This window comes from Octopus bimaculoides, chromosome 6 (genome assembly GCF_046866305.1).
Source record: "Octopus bimaculoides isolate indiv1 chromosome 6, ASM4686630v1, whole genome shotgun sequence".
In the NCBI taxonomy this organism is placed as follows: domain Eukaryota; kingdom Metazoa; phylum Mollusca; class Cephalopoda; order Octopoda; family Octopodidae; genus Octopus; species Octopus bimaculoides.
In genome coordinates, this window is record NC_142933.1 from 45092695 (window position 1) to 45118773 (window position 26079).

Sequence of the window (26079 nt, forward strand, 5' to 3'; positions counted from 1 at the left end):
CGGCAGCTTTCGTCCTAATTTTGGGACTGCCATGTTGGCTTGGCGATAACTATTAATTTCCAGTACCGCTGCCGTAGTCTCCTTTAGAGAGACTTAGAAATATTAATAACTCTATTTCTGAAAACCAGTGGATAGATTCCACTGAAATTAGATAAATAACCTTCGAGCAGATAGTCAGCAGCGCCGCCTGGCTAAGGCTTGGCTACTCTGCATTGACAAGGGGCAACACCCTGAAACTAGTCTAGTCTGCAGATGCCAAACCAGCAGGGGGACACTGCTGACCTCCCCTGTTCGAAGGTTATAAAGGACACAGGTTCGTGTGTCACATAGCTAGCTAGAGGCGATGGCTTCTTGGAGCTAATTCACGGCAGCTTTCGTCCTAATTTTGGGACTGCCATGTTGGCTTGGCGATAACTATTAATTTCCAGTACCGCTGCCGTAGTCTCCTTTAGAGAGACTTAGAAATATTAATAACTCTATTTCTGAAAACCAGTGGATAGATTCCACTGAAATTAGATAAATAACCTTCGAGCAGATAGTCAGCAGCGCCGCCTGGCTAAGGCTTGGCTACTCTGCATTGACAAGGGGCAACACCCTGAAACTAGTCTAGTCTGCAGATGCCAAACCAGCAGGGGGACACTGCTGACCTCCCCTGTTCGAAGGTTATAAAGGACACAGGTTCGTGTGTCACATAGCTAGCTAGAGGCGATGGCTTCTTGGAGCTAATTCACGGCAGCTTTCGTCCTAATTTTGGGACTGCCATGTTGGCTTGGCGATAACTATTAATTTCCAGTACCGCTGCCGTAGTCTCCTCTAGAGAGACTTAGAAATATTAATAACTCTATTTCTGAAAACCAGTGGATAGATTCCACTGAAATTAGATAAATAACCTTCGAGCAGATAGTCAGCAGCGCCGCCTGGCTAAGGCTTGGCTACTCTGCATTGACAAGGGGCAACACCCTGAAACTAGTCTAGTCTGCAGATGCCAAACCAGCAGGGGGACACTGCTGACCTCCCCTGTTCGAAGGTTATAAAGGACACAGGTTCGTGTGTCACATAGCTAGCTAGAGGCGATGGCTTCTTGGAGCTAATTCACGGCAGCTTTCGTCCTAATTTTGGGACTGCCATGTTGGCTTGGCGATAACTATTAATTTCCAGTACCGCTGCCGTAGTCTCCATTAGAGAGACTTAGAAATATTAATAACTCTATATATATATATATATATATATATATATATATATAAATATATTTTTATATATATATATATATATATATATATATATATAAATATATTTTTATATATATATATATATATATATATATATATATAAATATATTTATATATATATATATATATATATATATATATAAATATATTTATATATATATATATATATATATATATATATATATATATATATATATATATATATATATAAATATATTTATATATATATATATATATATATATATATAAATATATTTATATATATATATATATATATATATATATATATATATATATATATATGTATATATATAAATATATATATGTATATATATAAATATATATATATATATATGTATATATATAAATATATATATATATATATATATAAATATATATATATATATATATATATATATATATATATATATATATATATATATATATAAATATATAAATATATATAAATATATAAATATATATATATATATAAATATATATATATATATATAAATATATATATATATATATAAATATATATATATATATATATATATATATATATATATATATATATATATTATATTATGTATATATTACATTATGTATTATAGATTAGTTCTTCCATTTTATTTCATGCAAATTATTTGTGAATTAATGAAAGCAGAGACTTTTGGCTGCAGCATCAACGCTATAAAATATCTATAATTATATTCAGCTTTAGAGTCCTTTAGGATTTCTTGTTTCCTTTAGGTCATTAGAAATAATCATGTGATAAGTCATTTTTTTTATATCTATGGATTTCATATAAAAGAAAAACAAATTGAAAAGACAGCAAAGTGAAGAATTATCTAAGGGCAATAACTCCTACAAATTTTTAATTATCTCCCTTTCTATCTCTCTTCTGGCTCAGTAAACATGCATATGTTTTTCTTTAAAAACATAATAAAAACATATTCATTCGGTAAAATTTTGAAATAATCACATATTTAAAATACATAGAAAACATAATATCTTTTGAAATAATAACAACAACAACAACACTGTGAATTTTTAGGTAATTATTGTATTACATTTATACATATTTCTCGACAAAGTTATTTCCCTTGGCACTTGCTGTTTCTTGTTTAAGGCATGGTATAGTGTATAAGGTCGTAAATTAATAATCCGTAACTTATTTATTCCATCTCTGTTTATCAAATGACTTAATACACCTTTTGCTTAAAATTATGTAACTTCACAAGTTAGCGTTGTTTGCTTTGATGCAACTTTGCACATAGACATATATTTTTATTTCACTGTGTGTGCGTGCGTATTTATATGTATATATGTGCATATACTTTTACTAGTTTCAATCATGTGGCTGCGGTCATGCTGGAGCACCACCGTATACATTTTTTAAAATTCTTTAAGTTGGGATCTTTGTGGTTTTCGTCACTGTTTACAATTTTGTTCCAATTGTTTTCAAATTTGGTCTATGGAGTAAGTTTTGTATACTGATTATAAAAATGAAATTCATTTTTCCTATAAATCCATAATTAAAAAGTCATTAGCCTTTAAAATATGAAAACTTTGGGTATTTTAGCCAATCAGAAGTGAGTATTTTACACATCTGTTTCTATAGTAACCAAAGATGCTGTGCATGCACACAAGGAGTGTAGGAAACAAATGCAGGTGTGGGACACACAGTTTGATGGTTGACTCTTATTTTTGTGAATTTATGTGGAAAACGAGATATGAGAAAAATAATTTGTTATATAAAATCCTAGAGTGTATTGCAAACTTTTGTTCTTCAATTTCTTTAACTAACAAATGTCTGTTTTGACTTATTTGTAGCAACTCCTGCTGGTTTGTTTACTGTAGATAGTTTAATGTTTTGACATGCCAGTGCCCTACACTCTGATGATGGAAGAGGCAGTGAACGTGCTGTTTTCTGATTGGCTGAAAATTCTAAAAATTATCAAGCTTCGAACACATATAACATTTTTGCAAAAGTTTTCTGGAATAAATGAACAAATTCGGATTCAAAAATTACATCTATATGATTACATTAAAATTCTTTTTAAAGATAATTGTAAACAGTGATGGAAACTGCAAAGATCCTTAACTTACTTCAGTCATTTAACTGTGGCCATGCTGGAGCACTGCCTTAGAGGGTTTTAGTCAAACAAATCGACCCCAAGATTTATTCTTTGTAAATCTAGTACTTATTCTATCAGTCTCTTTTGGCAAACCACTAGATTACGAGGATATAAACACACAAGCACCAGTCGTTAAGGGTTTGGTTAGCTCAAGGATATAGTAGAAAAAAACTTGCTTAAGGTGCCATGCAGTGGGACTGAACTCAGAACTAATGTGGTTGGAAAGCAAGCTTCTTACCACACAACTATGACTGGTGTGCTGTTCAAGGGCTATGTCATGATCTCGGTCACTTATACGCCATAGAAACCAGGTAACTGGCCCAGTGAATCCTAGTACTCAAAGACATTAATGTCCAGGGGACTTACTACTACTACTACTACTTCATAGTGTGTGTCTGTGCACCCTTGCATGCATATATGTGTGCATGCATATGTATATGAATGTGTGTGTGTGTGTGTGCGTGTGTGTGTGTGTGCGTGTGTGTGTGTGTGCTTTTATGAAAGTTGGGGCAGCTGAATAACATGCTTTTAAAACAAATGTCGATTTACTCATTGATGTGGTGGCGTTTATTTTCTGTTGATCAAATTTTATTCACAATGCAATGCTGGACTAAGATTTATTCATAGAAAACATGTGGCAAAGTTTCCATTACGTTCAAACTCTATGTCATGGGATTGATGATAAGGAAACTTCATAATCACATGGCCATAACTGTATCCATATGTTATCAAGAAAACAAGAACCAAAAATATACACAAGAGAAAGAGAGGAGGAGGAAGAGGAGGAGGAAGAGGAGGAGGAAGAGGAGGAGGAAGAGGAGGAGGAAGAGGAGGAGGGGGATCTTTAGCATCTGCATTCCATGCTGGTATGACTGGATGGTTTAACAGGGTACATCAAGTGTGAAGACATATGTTGAGCTGATTTTTCATGGTTTCTATGACTAGATGCCCTTCCTAATGTCAACTACTTTACAGGGTGTACTGGGTGCTTTTCGTTTTGTATCACATGTGAAGACACCAGGTAGCTTACAAGACAAGACCCTTTGATTGAATGGGAATGTGGTATTGAGAGAGGTGGCTTATGCTCAGGGTTGAAAGCTAGGTGTATGATAGAGGAACAGGTGTCTTGCATTCAAGGAGAGACATAGCTAACTCAGCTGGAAAAGGAGAAAAGATGTTGGAGACGAGATGTTAGGTATACCTTCAAGATACAAAAGAGAAAATGTGAGGGGTGTGGATGAGGATGGGGTACAGGTGAGGGAGATAGGGAGCAGACAATCAGGTAAATTTACAAGAATGTGAGGTGAGTGACAGATTGGTAGGGGTAGGGAATATAGGGACACAGGTAATGTATTGAACAGCAAACAAAGAAGGGGACTGTATCAATAATTAATTACAGTGATTATTAAATCAATTTCCCTCAAATAGATAAGAAAAAATGCAACTTACATGTTTACGACTGTCTGTCGCATATTTGAGTATTTTTTGTTCAGGTTCCGAACTCTCTGAATCACTCTTGCTGGAAGTATCATCAGGGGGCAGTGCATAGTCGCAGGAGATATCTGAGAGTTCGGAATGGCACGAAACACCTATAAATAATGAAAACAACCAAACTTAATTGTCACAGTTGGAAATGGATTTTTATATCCATTTTTTCTTTTTTTTCACTTGTTTTGGTCATTAAACAGTGGCCATGCAGGGATTCTGCCTTGAAGAATTTTTGGTTGAATGAATCAAATCCAGTATTTATTCTAATGGATCTATTTTGTCAAACTACTAAGTTAGAGAGACATAAACACACCAACAGCAGTTGTCAAGAGATGATAGAATGCAAATATAAATGCAAAGACACACACACACACACACACACACTCACACATATCAGTGGCATATGGTGGTTTTTGCATTGGGTGTGCTTCCACACGCAAGGCCACCAAATTTCAAGCAGGGGTATAACAAAGGTTTTCCATTAAGATTTGTGATTAAATTAATGAGTGAGGTTAATGTTTATAGTGAATTTGCCATACCCACAATATGCTCTCTTGACACACACGCATACACACACACATGCGCGCATGCACGCACACGCACACACACACACACACACACACGCGACAGGTCTCTTCCAGTTTCAGTCAATCAAATTCACTCACAAGGCTTTGGTTGGCCTGAGGCTAAAGATGAAGACACTTGTCCAAGGTGCCACGCAATGGGACTGAACCCAGAACCATGTTGTTGGGATGCAAGCTTCTTACCACACAGTTAAAGTAGTTCTCAGATAATAAGTCGTGTGGCACAGGTGCAGCACAAAAGTATCTATATGTATGTACTGCAGTGCACTGGTGCAGGATAAGCGATATCTATGCATGATGCAGTGCAAGGGGAATCTAGATGTGCTGCATTGGACTAATGCCCCACAAGTTGCATTATCCATGTGTTCTCCAGTGCATGGATGCAGTACAAAGGAGTTGCTATGTGTGCTATGGTGCACTGGAACAGTACATGCATTAACTATGTGTTCTGCAATGCACTGGTACAGCAAAAGTAGAATCCAGGCATGCATCTTTGCACATGTGTAATATAAATGGTATCTAGATGTAACTCAGAACACTGACACACCATGAAAGGGTTTCTAGGTCACAACAGATTTTTGAAAATATAATTTAAACCTTTAGCATTTAAGCTGGCTATATACTCAGTCCAAATATTCTGCCTGTTTTACATGAAAACCAGCCAGATCCAGCCTCTCATACTGACCATACAATGTCATTCTAGAAATAAGCAATTGTATTTGATATTTTATTTATACAGTGGACACAGACATGCCTGAGGTATTACAAAGTTTGCTTTGCAATCATAAATCATGACGTACAGCGTTCAGTCGCTTTATGCAGCATCTTCTACATGCATGTTTTGCCTTAACCTTAGACTGATTGAAACTTCTGAGAGAAACTAGGGAAGCAGATACTGTGAGAAGGTCCATCAGATTCATCATACGTGTAATTCAAAGATCCAACTTTGTTACATATTGTGTCTTGCTGATTTAGCTTGAGAGCTGCGTTACCAGGTTAACAATATACATGTATGTAGAATACTTAGCCACTTATCCCTTAATTTGATGATTAGGAAGTTTAATTGATTGAACAACTGAATGCTTACCATTAAATCTAACAGAGAATCTACTACTCACTATCATCTATAGACAATCACCTGTTTCACTCATATCCACATAGCAAATATTAAATAAATATGTAACATGTGATAGCTGTATTACCAGTTATGTCAAGTAAATCAAGGTTTGATGACAATAGAATAGACACTATATCATAATTCAGTGATAGATTCCTAGCTAGTGGAAGGAATGGTTCCATTTTATGCATTAGGAATTTTTCAAAAGATATATTCAATATTTTTATCATTAGTTCTTTCTTTGCACTAAATACTGAGTCTTGTTTCTAACTAACACAGAAGAAATCAAAGTTTAAAAAAAATCAAGTTGGTACTAAATACCTTCTAAATTTTGTTACAGTTCATGATTGGTGACTAAAGCAAACACAGGATCTTGTGAGACCCACCTAAGTTCACTAATGTCTAGCTGTGATACTGTATTTTCCAGCATACAAATTGCTATAGTAAAATGATTGAGTGGTTTATGATTATAATTGAACATCAATATGAACACAATGTAATTATAACGGAAATTAACAAGTAACTAAAATTTTTGTTCTATGCTGTAGTTACCATCTTTCCAAATCCTGCTGGATTTTGCATGGAATTTTTGGTCTTTCAAAGTTGTCACAGTGTATAAAGTTTGTCTACCTTTTTTATGCAGTATATTTTGGTCTGAACAATTTGGCTTGGCTTATATGCTAGAAAATAAGGTACTTAAAAATTTTAATTTCTATTTGGTAATGAGCATTAATCTGTGACTTGTGCCTCCTTCTTTACTTACACTTGTCAGTCTTGGAGCTTTTTCTAAAGACAATACATGCTGCTTCCCCTTCTTCTATTTTGACTTAAGGTATTACAAATAAAATCTATTCAAACTAGAAAGAGAAACACACTTGCAAAGGACTGTGGAGATAATTACCTCTCTTAACAGCACCAGAGCTACTCTGGTTAATTGCTGTCTTTCGTATGGAAAGGGAGCTGAATGTGTGTCCACTAACTGGGCTGGTCACTGATTCTATTGCCTCTGATTGGCCACTGTATAGTCCAGTACATGCCTCGTCATCAGATGAGTCTGATGTAGTATCATCCATGAATGGAGATTTGCGGATTTGAGCTGCTTTCTGAAAGTAGTAAATAAAAATAACTGTTACAACATCATTTGTAGTGCTAGTGGCAGTGGGTTATCAGTGGTGGTTTGGGGGAGATGATTAGGTGGTGGCCATGACAATTGTGGTATTGATGAGGAAGATCATAATGGTGATGACAATGTTGATGGAGAGATCAACATAGTGAAGAGCAATGTAGTAGAAGTGATGTCATCTTCTATACAAAGAAGAAAATATAAGATCATAAACAACTGCAACATCATCACCATCACCTTCACTACTACCACACCACTACAACAACTGTCATCATCATAAGTCATCCACACCAGCACCATCATTGTTTTGTCAGTCCCATGCTTGAATGATTTGCTAGATCTACAATATAACATTCCAAACCCCAGACACCATTCTTGCGTGCCATTTCAAATCTAAGACTTTGGTTTCTTACATTTCATTTGACATTTTCTCAATCTTTGCTGGTCTTTATCTCTAATTAGAGATACTAACTGGTGTTGTTCTTATTGTTGTCTGGCCCAAAGTCACCCCTGAACCAGCAGAGACACAGTTAAATAATTTCCAATCAAATAATTTCAAATAATTTCCAGCTTTATGTCTTTTTCCCAGGCAGTATATCTATGTGAAATTACATCAACCTAAGTTCCTAACTGTGGTCACCACATGTGAAATCAACATCTGAGATGTAGAAGCTTCTTAAAATATATTGGAACCTCATCTCTTGAAGGTGGACTAAAAGTACTACCAGCTTGGAAAGCTTTCATATCTTCAGCAGGTGTAATTACCTCCCAGAATGTTGTCCAGGATCACATCTAAGTCCCCATTCAAATGAGTCCATCTCAAATCTGCTACTGGTAGCATATTCAGTTATGCCTGTTCTGGCATTGTCCTTCTATACATAACTGGCAGGGAGATGTGTTGCTGTTATCTCTAGCAGCCAAGAGTCCATCATTGACAAGACTAAAGAAGGTCAAAACCATGTGATCTAGTGGTCTCGGCACTAGAGATAATGGGAATTTATCTCCCCACTAGCAACATAAATAAGAGTGCATTCTACACATTTTGCACCAAAAGCCATTATGAGAGTTTCTCTCATGATGTCTACCATAGTATAACTTGTTCAAACAGAACATCTACGTTTAAGTGAGATAAATTTTACCTCTCAGTATTAGTAATGTATATATATTTTAATCAAAAGGCAATATGTGTAGTATCTACTACCTCAAGCTCTCGTGGCTTAAGGCTTTCAGATTTGCATGCACTTCTTGTGCTCTGAGCATATTGAGTAGAATGGTCCTGGGCACTATGAGTTGACTCTTGGTCCTCCTCCTATTCAGGAACAGTACTAATACTCCAAGAAATAGGCTTCCGGCTAGTATCAGGTGCTTGCATTACTGTATGTATCTATATACAGGGGTTGGACAAAATAATGGAAACACGTAGCATCCTAGCATCATAATTTTGAAATATCTATGAAACCACCAAAAGCTTGTTTATTTTTATGTTTTTTGGTTTATTATTAGTGTTGCTTAATATGCTTTGCTAAAATTGCTGTTTCTTTTCAGATATCATCAGAAAAAGGTAATTAAAATTCATTAAAATGACAGATCTATCGGACTTTCAAAGAGGTCAAATTTTTGGTGCTCATATGGCAGGTTCTAGCATGATGAAAACAACCGAAATGTTTGGTGTATCAAGAAGTACTGTCTCAAAAGTACTGACACCCTTTGAGAAAGAGGGAAAAACCTCCTCATTGAAATAAAACTCCGGAAGAAAACCAAAACTTTCAGATAGGGACCAATGGACTTTTACACGAATTGTTAGAAAGGATCACAAAAGTACAGCTCCCAAAATTACTTTTGCTTAATGATCACTTCTAGAACCCAGTTTCCACAAAAACTGTTTGCCAGGAGCTGCACAAAGCCAGATGTCACGAGGTTTCCAGACATAAGTTCTACTCACATGTCAAATAAAGTATAAAAGTGATATTGTCTGCAAAAATTAGAAATAGGACACACAAAAAATCAATATTCAAAGCAATCGAACATAAACAATGAAATGGGTTATTTTCTTTGAGTGTTTAAAAAAATATTGCACAGGTGCCATGGATTATTTTCCGTGGGTGTTAAAGAAAAAAAGAAATAAGTTATATGAGGTAGATATAAAGGTCTCTTCCAGGGGCCGTATTATCGATGTTTTCAACAATCTAAGTATGTAATGAGGTTTCCGGACATGAGTTCTACTCACATGTCAAGGCTCATCAAAATCAATAAAACGATGAAGGAGTTAGCTAACAACGTCACAAACAAACACACACTGATTTTCCACATATGTAGTAGACTAGCTGACATACCCGGTAATTCCCAGGAAAGTGGGGCTTACCCCCTGGTTCAAATCTCATAATTGTTTCACTAATCCAGTAACAACAATAAAAAGTATATAGCCTTTAAAACGGTTTTTGTGCATTTATTGAGGATAGTGAACTGTCTTACACAGGATCTTGTTTTTAGGAATTCCAAATAAGTTATGAATATTCAAATTGTGAAGTCAGTTATGTAGTAACATGAAATTAATTACCCGATAGTAAGAATTCAGATAAAGTAGCAATGAAAAGGGCTTTAATACATTCCCAGAGTATATAGAACTTAGGAGGAAATACTGATAAGGTATGTATACTAAAATCACAAAACATGTTATGTAATAACAGGCTAATCAGATGAGATAATAATTCAAAGTAAATAACTCTGAAAAAAGCTTTTGTGCATTTGCAAAGAATGTTACCCTCAGCAGCGCTAGTGTTAGTATACTCATGAATAAGTTACTAACCAAAATAAGTGAATCTATTGTTTAAGAAAATATTATTTGCTTGTTTAACCCTTTCGTTACTAACCCGGCCGTAGCCGTCCGAAAAAATTTTTAGTTCATAAGACCAACCCGGCCGTAGCCGTCCGAGAGTACCCATTGTTATTTAAATGTACATTTGAACCCAAATCTCGTTAGAACATTCATTAAAACACCTGATTCCACTTTGCAAACAGTTGAGTTATTGTCTCCGACATTGTTTGGCGTGATATTTGAACTCAGTGAATTTTGGAAGATTTTTTTCCACATTTTTTGCGGCGTTAATTTTTTTCAACTTTGAAGATGGAGAGGAGTTTCATGCTATCAAGCAGTGATTCCGAATTAGAAGGTTTTTCAACAGGAGATATCGAAGAAAAGAATGAATGAGCTACAAAAGCACGTGATGAACGATAATGAATCGGATATTTCTGTATCTGAAACTGAAAGCAGCGACGGCGACAGCGAGGATGATTTTACACCAGAAAAAGATTTTAAAAACATTTTTATTAACAATTTTTCTGAGGAAACAGGGTTTATCCATAGTCTTTCTCAGGAAGCGAAACCTTTAGATTTCTTTTTCATGCTTGTTTGAAATGATTACTGCGGAAACAAACCGTTACGCAGAATGTAAACAAGCCGGAAAAAAAGATAGCTTGTGGTTTCCTACAACTGGAGGTGAAATACGGGCATTTTTTGCCATAAATATTATTATGGGTATTAGACAGTTACCCAGAATAACAAATTACTGGAGCGATCAGGTACCTTTTGGCGATGAATATATTTCCAGTATTATGAACGAGTACGATTCGTGAAGCTGAACCAATATTTACATGTGAGAGACACTAGCAGTACCCCAGAGACAAATATTATGCAATAGAATTGATTAAGAACCCTTTCTTTAATTATGTTCCAAATATCACATTAATGTGTTGATAAATAAAAAAGTTACAGGTGTTTAATGAGACTAGTCTAAATTCATGATTATTTTAGAATTTAATTGAAACTCATGAGGGGTGTATTTTGGTCAGAAATATAGTAACGAAAGGGTTAAGCATTGTACTGGATAAATTGCGAAAGTAAGTTAAATAGTTCAAATACTAAGAAATAAGCATACTCAATTTGACTAAGATGAAATACTTTATGAACATGAATGGGTTATTTCCCTTGGCTATATATAAGGGTCTATTTGCAGGAGGGAATGGGCTATTTCCCTTGGACGTTTAAAAATAATATATTAGTTATATGTAGTTGATATGAAATCCCTTCCAGGAGCCCTAGTTTTCCAGACATGAGTTCTACTCACGTGTCAAGTTTCATCAAAATCGATAAAACGATGTAGGAGGAGTTAGATAACAAGGCCACAAACAAACTCACCCACAGATTTCCACATATGTAGTAGACATGTATATGTATACATACGTATAGATATAGATATATATAAATAAGTCAGTAAATAGTGGGGATGTGCTAACCGCACGTGGAGAAATAAAAGGAAAATGAAAAATAATAATTAGGCAGAGTGCTAAACTGGAAGCATATTTTAATAAAGATTTCTAACCGGCTTTCATTGCATAGCTAATTATCAAGAAGAGGGAGAATGAAAATGTTTTTTACAACGAAATAAAAAATGAAAAAAATAATATATAAAAAAATAAATATACCAATACATTATATTGTCTTTGAGCTTTTAAAGTTCAATGGTAATTCATGTAGATAATGGTTGGAAAAATAAGGATGCTTGAAAATTGAGAGTTGTGTTAGGTTTAAAAAAAGAGAAAAGGGTCTAAAAGTTTGTGTTAAGCAGGAAGTGTGGTGTCAAAACAGGAAGTGTGTGTAAGGGGAGACATATCTTTTTAGTTGGAGTTATGAACTCTTTTTCAACAGGAAGTTTGTCTGTTGAAAAAGAGTTCATAACTCCAACTAAAAAGATATGTCTCCCCTTACACACACTTCCTGTTTTGACACCACACTTCCTGCTTAACACAAACTTTTAGACCCTTTTCTCTTTTTTTAAACCTAACACAACTCTCAATTTTCAAGCATCCTTATTTTTCCAACCATTATCTACATGAATTACCATTGAACTTTAAAAGCTCAAAGACAATATAATGTATTGGTATATTTATTTTTTTATATATAATTTGTTTTATATATTATTTTTTTCATTTTTTACTTTGTTGTAAAAAACATTTTCATTCTCCCTCTTCTTGATAATTTGCTATGCAATGAAAGCCGGTTAGAAATCTTTATTAAAATATGCTTCCAGTTTAGCATTCTGCCCCATTATTATGTTTCATTTTCCTATATATAAATATATATACATGCATAGATATAAATATATGCATACATAATCTACTCACTCATACACACATACACACACTGCCTCTGCATTTTTTTGTACAGACTCAGTGAAACATTTATAATTAGAACTACTAGGTGAGTACTTAGTCTGCTAGAAGAAGCAGCCAAATTCCCCTCAAACATACCCTACATGCTTAAAAATAGAAAGACATGATTTGGATTACAATTCTGGTTGTATTGACACATAAATAGAAGGGGTGTTCATAGCTGGAATTCTTTGATCAAAGTAACCTACAGATAAGTTCCTAACTTTGTTCTTCTGTTGATGTTTCTGTCTCATTTCTGCCTGAATCCAACAACCCTATGATAGAAGACACTCCAGCCATGATCATCTGGTTCACTGTTTTCAAGTATTGCACATGTAGGACTACATATTCCAACATGTCTTTTGTTTAAGCCACTAGAGCAGGGGTTCTCAACCAGAGTCCATATGGTTCCTGGGGGTCCATTTAAGATTTTTGGGGTCCACACAAGAAAAGAGTAAATTAGGGATCCACAATAGTATTCTAAAAGCCCCTGAAAAACATTTTGCAAGAAATAGCTAGGTTTCTTTCTCCAACATTTTACATAGTTCAACCTACACAAATTGATGTGTGAAAAACAAAATAGGAACTTTGAAAAAAGTCTCTATAAAACTAGTTTTTAAACATTAAATGGTTATGGGGTTCACCAGAATAAAATAAGGATCAAAGGGGTCTATAGGTAAAACAATTGTTGAGGATCCCTGCAGTAGAGGATGATTTGATTATTATGTCTAACAAATTGAGTGGCTACATTGAGACTGTTGTTACTACTGTTCTTCTAATAATTGCTGTTTATTCTTTAGATATTGTTTGTTTTAATGTTATTGTCATTATTAATTGTAGAAGTGTCAATAAAACAGTGTACAAGACCAGATATACTCAGTTGGTATTGTTTTATCATTAAGCTATGTGTAGCCAAACATTCATAAGTTTCTACAAAAAGTAAATTGGGAATCCTAAGTTGATTGAAAGTAAAGAGAGAGATTTTTCAATATTTCATATGTGTATTGTTCTGTGACTGACAACATCCTGATCTATGTTATATTGGCTAGATCTGCAACCAACCATGACTACATCAGCTTGCAATATTATTGTATTCATATTTCTACATTTTTGTAATTACTTCGGAGTCAAATGCCACAAAATTCAGTAATATGCCAATATTAAATTCTGTGTAAAAATTACAAAAATACCCGCCTTAAAATGGTGGGAAATGGTTTAATGTCACAAGTGCTAATATTTCAAGAAGTTTTGAATAGTTTTGTGAGAGAAGGAAAGAAATTTCTCTCTAAGATTATATAAATATTGTAAATTATTCCTTTGGGAAATAGAGCAAATTTTTCCAGAAAAAATAATTCTTAAGAAATGTCGGTATATAAATAATTTTTTAGATATATTAGTTGCTTTTTTGTTGGTTGAAACCATATAAAGATATTCTTATATTGAATAAATTTCAGATACTGCAGCCCTAAGCAACTGTACTTTTATTCAATCTCATTTCATAAGGTGTATATATATCTCCTCCTTCTGTTATATTCCTTCATCTTCTGCTTCATTTATTTCTACCACATATTTCATGGCATAATCTGCTGTGCAAAAACGTGCAGCAGACTGACAAGATTATTTTAAATTGACAAAATTCTAATCTTCTCTAAAGACCATAAAAGTTTATGAAGTTGATGCTTAACCCCTGTTTCTGTAGCAATCAGTAAATGAGACAAATATTTTCACTTGTATATCAAAATTAAAGTTCCCAGAATGCCATGTAGTTATTTCTCTGCAACGTAAATTGAAGAAATTTGGAATTAGATAGTTTAGTCTACTGGGTGTACCATATATATTTACCCATTCTTCCTTTTATCATAAAATAAAACATTTTATCTTTTGGTTAATGAAAGTTTACAGGCCAATTGTTATAATTATTGACAATATTTTACTATATATTTACAATTCAAAATGGCCACTCTTTACTTTCACTGTAGCCCTTAATTTTTTCTCAACTTTATCAACTTGAAATTCTTTATACCAGCCATTTTCAATGTTACAATTTGTTCACATTCTGTTTGAGCTGTCATACTTAATTTAAGGGTAAATAATAAAACAAAAAGAATGTTAGGAACATTATACAACGTTTGCAACTATTTTTTTTAATAAGAATATTTCAGCTTATGTTTAAATACTTAGTATTATGTTTAAAGAATGGGTAAATATATAAATGTGCTGCTTTGGATGATAAAATGGGTATTCGATCGTTTTAGATCTCCAAGGCAAGAGATCTAACATGTTTACCATCATGTAGTTCCAGGTTCAATCCTCTAGTGTGGTAACTTTTGGCACATGCCTTCTACTTTAACTCTGGGTCCAACAATGCCCTGTGAATGGTTGTGTTACATGGAAACTGAAAGAAGCCCATCATGTACACACAGAGACACATGCACAAACGTGTGTGTGTGTGTGTGTATATATATATATACAAACACATATGTATGTGTGTATGTATTGTCCATCTCCTTGTCTTGACATTACATAATAGTAGTAATTAGATGACATGGTCTTAACAAGCTGTAATGCTCCTTTGCTATCTTTTGTGACAACAAGCCTGGTCATTGTGCTGTTTGTGTTCACTGAAAAGTGACATGCAGTGGGACAGAACCTGAAATTACGTAGTAGGGAGGTACACTTCTTATCATGCACCTGTGCCTGCACCTGTAAAGAAACGAGAAACGGGAAATAAAAAGGCAAAATTCTACATACTCCTTTTAGAGTTGCAAACACTGGAACGACAACCTCCTGGTATAAGTCTTTACATGTCGGGAAATCTGATGTGATTGTATTTGAAGGAACTCCTGTGGATCTTTTACCTGTCAATTAAAACAAATAATTATCATGTCAATGCTAATTACAATATATCATCATCATCATTTTGTGTCTACTTTCCATGCTGGCATGGGTTAGACTGTTTGACTTGAACTGGTAAGCCAGGGAGCTGCATCAGGATCCAGTCTGATTTGGCATGGTTTCTACAGCTGGATGCCCTTCCTAGTGCCAACCATTCCAAGAGTGTAATGGTTGCTTTTTATGTGCCACTGACACAGGTGCCATTTACATGACACTGGCAACGGCCATGACTACGATTTCAAATGGCTTGAGGAATCTTCTCAAGTACAGCATATTGCCAAAGGTCTTGGTCGCTTGTTGTTGCCTCCATGAGGTCCAACATTCAGAGGTCATGGGATTCACAGAGGCAACTTCAAATGATCAAGACTTTTGGTGATATGCTGTGCGTGAGAAGGCTCAAACATATATAGAAGCCAAGGCGTAAATAATGGTTATCAAATATTTTCCATTATATACGCCTTGTCATATATTATCATTCTGTGTAAAAAGCAGTTTAACTAGAGCACAACCATGGATTTAAGATACAGAATAGTGGTGAACTATAACCTCGGACCCTGCCACAAGAATATCTGGAGTTCTTTACTAATCTAAACAATACTGTCAGCCTGATATACTCACGGAGATCTAATAAAGTATTTGCCTGGATTGATAATCCCTTACTAATAACTCTGTTATATATCTATTTATATGTGGGTGGGTGTGTGTGCATATGTATGTATGTATGTATGTATGTATATATATATATATATATATATATATATATATATATATATATATATATATATATATATATATGAGCAGTTTATGGATTTACCCAGTGTTTCACATCCATAAAGCGATTAGCTTTACAGTGTTTCTACAGACCCTAAACTCATTAGCCTACGGCCTCGCTTTATCTTTCTACACACACACACATACACATATATATATCACTCAAAACAATTTGATTCAGATTCCATGCTACTTCAAGTTTTGAAGCCCTCATCAGATTGGTAAGAATTTGATTTAAATTCTTACCAGCCTGACGAGAAAGGACCCAGTAGGGGCTTCAAAACTTGAAGTAGCATGGAATCCAAATAAAACTGTTTTGGGTAATATATGTAACTCCCAATAAATGTGTTGAGTAGCCTTTCTTTTGTTTGTCCTCTCACGTGTGTGTGTGTGTGTGTGTCTGTGTGTGTGTGTGTGTGATCTGGATATCAACCACCAAATATCGTTCATGACACAATACTCTGATAGCAACCTTTACCTGTGAACCAAAGATAATTCTGTTCAAGAGCTGTTTTATTTCAACTCAATTGTAATCATTTTAGAACATTAGTAGATGCCTTGTTTTTATTTAGAAATAAGAGGACAACAAGATAGCTATCATACATAACTCACTGATATGTCCCACCAAAACTTGGACTTAATTGGTATCATGATTCACTCACTCAGACCCTTGATTTATATATTGCTTCTCGTTTTCTCAACTATATAATAAGACCACCCTCCTACCCACACAGGCCTGGCAATAACAAATTCACCTAATCCTGCCACCTCTTAACAAAATCCCTACATGTATTTTTCCTGCATTCAAGAAAAATAACCAAGTTTGGAAGGTCTGCAAGGTCATGGCCACAACCTCTTCCTCCAAACTATAAAATAGGAAGGAAGGAAGGAAGGAAGGAAGGAGGCAGGGATGGATGGATGGATAGATAGATAGATAGTAAAACCGCCCAACCCATGCCAGCAGGGAAAGTGGACAAATGATGATGATGATGGTGATGATGGTGACACCATTGAAATTTCAAAGCTACAAGATAATGTATGATTAATTCAAAACCAGTGAATAAATAAGTACTTTTGAAAGTGTAATCTGAATATCAAAGGGTTAAAACCTTTATAGAATCTCCCAGACTTGGAAACATGAATAATTAGGTGAAGTCATTGCAATTAATACCTTTTATTGTTTGAATTGATAGCATAAATGATTGTTTATGTTGCCTGTTCAAATCTGTTCAATTTCGTCCTTTATCTTTCAACAATTGATAGAAACTGTTCCAGTTAAATGCTGGAGTTGAGTAAAGCAACCGCTCCCAATAGTTTTTGCGACCCTGAGCTAATATAAAACAAATTTATGTTTAATTTGAATTATTGCAGAGTTTAATTTGAATTGTAATTTAAGATATACGGAAATTGGGAGGGAGAACGTTTTGTAGAGCAAAACATTGTTGAAGACTAAAGCAATATTCCAGCTAGCTTCTTTAGCATTGTGAGTGGGAAAGGGTCAAAGGGTATATATAACAGCAAAACACCACATTCAATAAATGTGTGTGTGTGTAAGAGATATATATATATATATATATATATATATAGAGAGAGAGAGAGAGAGAGAGAGAGAGGGAGGGAGGGAGGGAAAGGGAGAGAGCTGCACCAACATTGAGCTGGTACTCATTTTCAACTGAGCAGACTGGATCAACATGAAATAATATACCTTGCTTAAAAACACACCATCCTGTCCAGTCTAGGAATTGAACCCACAGCCTTATGATTGTGAGCCCTAAACCTCTAACCATTAGAGTATTGTATAATGTAATGTAGTCAATGCATACCTTATTCATTACAGATACACACTCACACACAAGTACATACACAAACAACATAAGAAGATAAATAAATATGATAGAAAACAAATTTAATAAGCTAAAATTAGAATCAGATTTCTAATAACTATTTTGAAGAATCCTTTCAGAACCACTTCTCATCTTAACAATATTTAGCAGATTTAATCTTTATAAAAGCGATTTACCCAATCACTATTACTCAGCTACATTAAGTAGCCTGTGTTGTTTCACACCACCTATTTTTATATATATATATATATATATATATATTTTATTAACCTTTTTTGTTAAATATTGATTCCTTAACTCAATCCACTTACTGTTTAATTAATATTTACCAAAGCATTTAACAATGATTAAAATTCAACTGTAATTAAATTTACTCTTATATTTATGGCCAATTATTATTTGTTTATTTATCTGTGTTGTTGTTATTGTTGTTCTGTGAACTCTTAATCTGTGAAATTAAATTTCCTGATTATTCCAGTAATTATGTTAAATATTAACCAAAAACGGAATTGGTATTTTATGCAAAGTTACATTACCACAATAAACTTGACACATCTCAACAGAAAATAGTTTCAAATAAGACATGCCTCAACAAAAGATAGATTGGTACATATTGCATTGAGTCAAAAGTTATGCAATATTTTGGTAGCTTATTTACTTTATTCATCAAGTTACAACAAAAGCAGCTAAGCATTGAAAGTAGAGGTCATTGTGTTGCACCATCTGACACCACCTTTCATTGAAGCTTCCACCGCCTCTTGGCTGATGAATTGTCATGGATCTGAACAAGTAATTATCCGAAGAAGATATTTTTTTGCAATCCTAACGTACGTAAGCAGTGGTTAAGTAAGGGCCGGTTTTCAGAACCTATTGCTAAATATGAGCATTTCAAACACAAGGTGATGCACTGTGTCTGGTGGAGTTATAAGGAGATAATTCACTGCAAGTTTATTCTGGACAGGTGAACCACTGATGCCAACCTGTACCCCAAACTGGAGTGAATGTATGCTACTGTGTGGCAAAAATAACTGGCATTGGTTAACAGAAATCAAAGTCTTCTGCAGCAAAACCTTATACCACTTGAATGACCCGGAATAAACTCCAGGAACTTGAGAGAATCAAACTAATGTCACACCCAGTATATAGTCCGGACTCAATTCCCTCAGATTATTACTTCTTCCAATCCATGGCTCACTTCCTGCGATCATGATACTTCATCGACCAAGAGAAGGTGGCTGCTTCAGTGAAGGAGTTCTTCACCTTAAGGACAAGAACTGGTATCAGTGTGGATCAAATAACTGGCAGAAAGGTGGCTTCAGATGGTCTCTACTTTGAGTGTTCAACTGCTTCTGTCGAAGCTTGACAAATAATGCAAGTAAGTTACCAAAATATTGCAAAACGTTTGACTCAACACAATGAAACTACTTTCTACAATTCAAAGTAATGAAATTTGGAGTGAATATATCTGATTTCCACAGTGAAAGGGTTAAGCACAGTAAATTGGTAAGATCATCATTACATCAGAAGAAATGTTATGCAGTATTTCTTTTGGCTCTTTACATTTTGAAGTTCAAATCTTGCCACAATCAACTCTGCCTTTTATACCTCCAAGGTCAATAAAATAAAGTACCAGTAAAGTGCTGGGTCAACAGTACCAAATTACTTCTCCCCAACAAAACTGCTTACTTTGAGTCTAAATCCCAAACTATTATTTGTGTTTATTGTAGTTACATATGTATCAACTTCAGATTGGTGCCATTCAGAGTACAGACATCACTGTCTTACTGGGATTGATATATATATATATACAGTCCTAGTTGTGTTTCTGCAATCTCAGGTACATGTAGCATTTTCTTTACTTCTTTCATTGTCTCCAAGAAGTTCAAAACCATATGCATAATCAGCATTCAATATTTTAATTGCAGAATGTCTTCTACTCGAAATTATATCGAGAACATGAAGGGGAGTTTCTTCAGAGCAGTAATCAATACTTCTCTATGACTCTTAAGGATGAACACTAAATAAGCGTTTTGAAAGGAAGCTTGATGGTCCATACACGAGAATGTTTCATGCAGTTCTCACTCTTTCTTGGTAGCAACACCCTGCAAAGCAACAACTGTATGGTAGTTTTCCTACCGTCACCTCACTAATCAGAGAAAGAAGAACAGGTTATGCAGGACACTGCTGGAGAAGCAACGATGAAATATCCAGGGATCTTCTGCTCTGGAAACCCATGCAGGGACATCCAAGTCTCAGCAGACCAAGAGGAGCACATATACCGATCAGCTTACAGAAGACACTGGATGTCAAGTTGAGAACATGAAGACTGCTATGGAAGATCAGGAGATCTGGTATGGAAGAGTTGCCTTGGTCTGGAGAAGTCACCTGACTGGACAGATAGATAGATGTATCATCTTGTTCTGATGGAACTGTGTGTTTAGATCAGAGGTTCTCAACAATTTTTTTGCCTGTGGACCCCTTTGATTCCTATTTTACTCTACTGGACCTAAATAAACATTTTGCTGTTTAAAAATGTTTTATTATATTTTTACAATTAAATATTAAGAATTGTATAAAAATAAAGTTGTTAAAATATTTTATGCATTGTAGAAGTGTACCCAATATATTGCAAATAAATTTTGACAACAAAATGTTATGTTGATCCCCAAGGGTCATAGAGACCTTGGTTGAGAATCACTGATTTAAATCATAAATGAAAAGCTGTTTTTGTAGGCATTTTCCAAGAGGAAACCTTATGAAACCTAATGAAAGTGTACTGTTACCCAGTACTTGGGTGGGGCATAAAAAGTTCAGTTTTAAGACATTCTTATTTTCATGTGTTTAAATCTCTTTCTCCTAAGGTTACTTCTGCTAAATCAGTCAGGGGTACATCCAAAATTTCGAAGAAAAATCAAAACATATTTTTACAAGCAGTAAACAAGGAAATAAAAGGAAAATAAATTTAATTACACAGCTGGAGGTAAACATTATTATTATTATTATTGTTCAGTAGTTTTATTTTTATAACGTGCTTTCACTTCACTACCGAGCGCAGCTCTGTGTGCCTTGGGTATGTGCTGTGGTTTGCTGTGATGCTCTTATGGTTACTGTATTGAAAGTGTTTTGCGTAGGATGTGTGCAGTGCCCAGTAATGCAATTTTCTGTATGTTATATATATTTGTAAGTCCTGGTGTTTTTGTTATGTATTTGTCTGAATATTTTTTTATTATACCTAATGCACCTACTACTATAGGAATTGTTTCTGTTTTTAGATTCCACATTCGAGTTACCTCTATTTCCAGGTCTTTGTATTTTGTAATTTTCTCCATTTCTTTTAGGGAAACGTTGTCATCTGCTGGTATTGATACATCAATTAGAAAGCATTTTTTTCCTTCATGATCTTTGACAACTATATCTGGTCTATTGGCCTTAATTTCTCTATCTGTGTGTATTGGCATATCCCAGAGTATGGTTGCTTTCTCGTTTTCTGTGACCTTTTATTATTATTATTATTATTATTATTATTATTATTATTATTATTATTAAGGCAACAAGGTGGCAGAATTGGTGGTATACTGGGCAAAATGCTTAGCGGGCATTTTGTCCGTCTTTATGTTCTGGGTTCAAATGCTGCGGGGTTCGACTTTTCCTTTTATCCTTTTGGGGTCAATAAAATAAGCACTGGGGTTGATATAATTGACTTATCTTCTCTTCTGAAATTGATGGCCTTGTGCCAAAATTTGAAATCATTATCATTACCATTTTTATTATTATCATTATTATTAGTAGTAAGATGCCAAGCTGGCATTTCAACTGTCTTTACAATCTGAGTTCAAATTCCACTGAGGTCAACTTGCCTTTCTTCCTTTCAGGGTCAGTGTAATCAACTAGTTTCCTCCCACCAAATTTCAGGCCTTGTGCCTTTAGTAGACAGGATTATTATTATTATTATTAATAGTAGTATTGTTATTCAGGCGGTAAACTAGCAGAATTGCTTGTGCATAGAAAAAAAATACTTTGCAGTATTTCTTCCAGCTCTTTACATTCTGAGTTCAAATTCCGCTGAGGTCGACTTTGTATTTCATTTTTCAAGGGTTGTTAAAATAAAGTACTGGTAAACTACTGGGGAGTCAATATAATTGACTACCTCTCCCCCTACAGATATATGAGCTTCTTGACTAATTTAGAAATCATTAGTGTAATTAAAAAGGGTAATGGATGGTAGGCTCAGTAGAGTGCCTGTGGTATCAGGTCATGTCACTTTATAAGGAGAGTTCAAATCCTGGGGTGTCTATAAAATAAAGACCAGCATGGAGGAAAATAGACATATGCTGGTGTTGGTGGTGGTGGTAGTGTTGATGCTGTGGGTAATGGTGGTGTTGGTGGTGGTGATGGTGATGGCAGTGATGATGATGAGGCTTATTAAACTACAAAGAAAATATCATGTTAGAGTCAGAAATTGAATAAAACCAGATTAAATTCTTCATGAATGCCATGATGGTTTTAACCCTTTAGCATTTAAACCGGCAACACCTCTGACCTGAAATATTCTACCAGTTTTATGTTCAAACTGAGTAGATCCAGTCTTTTACACCTACCCTACACTGTCATTCTAAAAATAAATGCTCACATCTTTGAAATCTCCAAGTAACAAGATAATGCTTGATAAATTCAAAATAATGTGAATAAATAAGCATTACATTTGGCAGAGTAACCTGAATGCTAAAGGGTTAATCCCTTCACTGCAGAAATCTGATATATCCACTCAGAATTTCATTATCCTTATCTGTCTTTTATTGAGGAACATCATATTTGCAAATATCTTTTGTTGAAGTAAATTAAGTTTATCATGAAGCAACATGACTTTCAGAAAATGCCAGTTTTATATTTTGGCAGATAATTAACATCATTATAAGAATAACCATTAAATTAAATTATGCAGGTAAAGGGTTAACACTTAGCATTTTGATTTTGAATTCCATGGAAAAGGCTTAATCAAATAAGAACCAGTTATATACTGTTATTGAATTAACTAATTATTTGTAATTATTTGGAAAAGAAAGAAAAGAAACAGGCTTTTGAATCTATCTGATGAAATAATTTTAATTAATGTGACTGTAAGTAATTATAATTGCAGCAATTGTAATTAATATTCTAACACAGATATTCTTTATTATTTTGGTAGAGTTGATAGAATATCAGATAAAACTGTGGTTGATTGGCAGAATCAGCTGCCTTGCTTTTGTGATATATTGAGTATCGGCTCTTTATGTTCTGAGTTCAAAGCCTACCACAGTCAGCTTATGTTTCTGTTTATGATGATTGTTCTGGTGAGTGTTAAACTTCACAGCTAATCATGACTATAAAATGCATAGCTAACCTATCAGAACATAGCTATCAATTTCTGTATTAGAAAGCTGGCTGCAAAATTATCACCATGGTGACATACCAAAAACAGTGTCTCTACATGGTCATTCAATCTGCCAGAAATAGCAACCAAATCATTACTTGCTTTAAAAAAAGACATACCGGGGAATGTAATCCTTAAGAAGCAAAATGAAAGGATGGCTATGACAGGGATACATTTGATTATAGGTCTCTACAATAAGGGCTGATGTTGGGGGTAACATGTTAAAGTGGAGTACATTAGTTTAAGCAGTAGGAATGATTCATAATGGATAAATATTCCATTATCTGGCAGAGCTGACTTTTAATGTTGCCATACCAATAAAATAGAGAAAGACAGGTATGGCTGTGTAGGTAAGAAGCTCACTTTACAATCACATAGTTCCAGGTTCAGTTCCACTGTGCAGCACATGAGGCAAATGTCTTCTACTATCATCTCAGCTCAACCAATTCCTTGTGAGTGAATTTGGTTGATGGAAACTGTGTGGAAGCTCAAGTATAAGTGTGTATGTGTGTGTGTGCGTGTGTGTGTGCATGTATCTTTGTGCTTGAGTATGTGTGTGCATGTGTCTGCGCTTCTGTTTGTTTGCTCCCACCACTCAACAACTGGAGTTGGTTGTTTATGTTTCCATAACTTAAAGACCAATAGAATAAGTATCACACTTATAAATAAGTACAGGGGCCAGTTGTTCAACTAAATCCCCCGAAGCAGAACTCCAGCATGGCCACAGTCCAATGACTGAAACATCTAAAAGATAGATGCTATATAGCCTAACTTTGAGCAGGTTCATCTTAGGAGTGTTATAGCAAAAATAAAAAGTGCGCCTTTTGTATTCATTGATACAAGTCACTGCATATAGAGATTAGCATTGAGACCCTGGACCTATTGGATCCTTAGGCAACTACTCAGTGTATCCATGCATTGTGATGACACTGATCTTGAGTCTCCAACCCCTGTTACAATCATAGGGATGTCAATGTAATATACAGCATATTTGAAATTAACCAAGAACTTTATCATCATTAAATCTCAGATTTAGAACACAACAAGTTTCTGATATAAAATTTATACAAGTTTTATATTTGGGTATAAAACGCTTTAAAATAGAATTTATGTAGAAGCAAGTACAGTTTAACCCTTTAGCATTCAGATTACTCTGTCAAACATAGTCCTTTGTTTTGAATTAATCATGCATTATCTCATAGCTCTGAGATTTCAATAATGTGCTGGAGCATTGCTTTAAAGGGTTTTAGCTGAAGAAATCACCCCCAGGACTTATTCTGTAAGCCTCTTTTGCTGAATGGCTAAGCTACGGGGACATAAACACAGACGCGCACACACTCACACACAATACGTACATACATACATACATATATATATATATATATATATATATATATATATAACAGGCTTCTTTCAGTTTCCGTCAACCAAATCCACTCTCAAGGCTTTGATTGGCGCAAGGCTATATTAAAAGACACTTGCCCAAGGTACCACACAGTGGGATTGAACACATGGCCATGTGCTTGGGGAGCAAGCTTCTTACCACACAACCATGCCTGCACCATTAAAATAGAATTTATCTAAGAGCCAGAGTAGCTTAACTCTTTAGAATTCAGATTACTCTGTCAAATGTAATGCTTATTTATTCACACTGTTCTGAATTACCAATGCATTGTCTCATATCTCTTAGATTTTAGTGATGTGATTATTTATTTTTAGAATGACATTATAGGGTAGGTATGAGGAGCTGGATATGGTCTGTTTAAATATGAAACAAGTAGAATATTTTTTCATTTACATATGGCTGGTTTAAATACTAAACGGTTATTCAAATGCAATTTATCTCAGTAAGCTGTACTAGCCACCACTAGATATTTATTTATGGCTACACAAATTAGTCATCTAACACAGTTTGGTCTGTTTGTCAATTCTCTATGAATTAAATTACCCATCATGATGTATTTATTTGTAACTAAATAAACTAGTCTTTCCACAGTTTGGTCATAGATCCATCATATTACAAATCATGGATTCTCACAGCAGCAAAATTGTATCAAGTTAACCAGTCAGATTGGCTTCAAATTTTGGCAGAAGGCCAGAACAGAAATAAAAGGTTGGGCTAAGTTGATTAAATCAATGCCAGTGCTCAACTGGTACTTATTTTGTCAACCCTGAAAGGATGAAAGGTAAAGTCAACCTCAGAGGAATTTGAACTCAGATGGACGAAATGCCACTAAGCATTTTGCCCGGCATGCTAACAGTTCTGCCA

At 34.7% G+C, this 26079-nt stretch overlaps 1 protein-coding gene across 11 annotated transcripts in view; it reads right to left on the reverse strand.

Annotated features, from left to right (window-relative positions):
- The window catches only part of LOC106873829 (pleckstrin homology domain-containing family H member 2), a 719935-nt gene that overhangs the window by 267449 nt on the left and 426407 nt on the right, over positions 1-26079 (reverse strand). For all 11 annotated transcript variants that reach the window (XM_089353814.1, XM_089353811.1, XM_089353808.1 and 8 more), the window contains 3 exons: positions 15642-15748; positions 7461-7662; positions 4820-4959 (listed from right to left, as the gene is read on the reverse strand). In XM_089353814.1, the coding sequence (XP_089209940.1) occupies positions 4820-4959; positions 7461-7662; positions 15642-15748 (449 nt within the window). The remainder of the gene's footprint in view (positions 1-4819; positions 4960-7460; positions 7663-15641; positions 15749-26079) is intronic.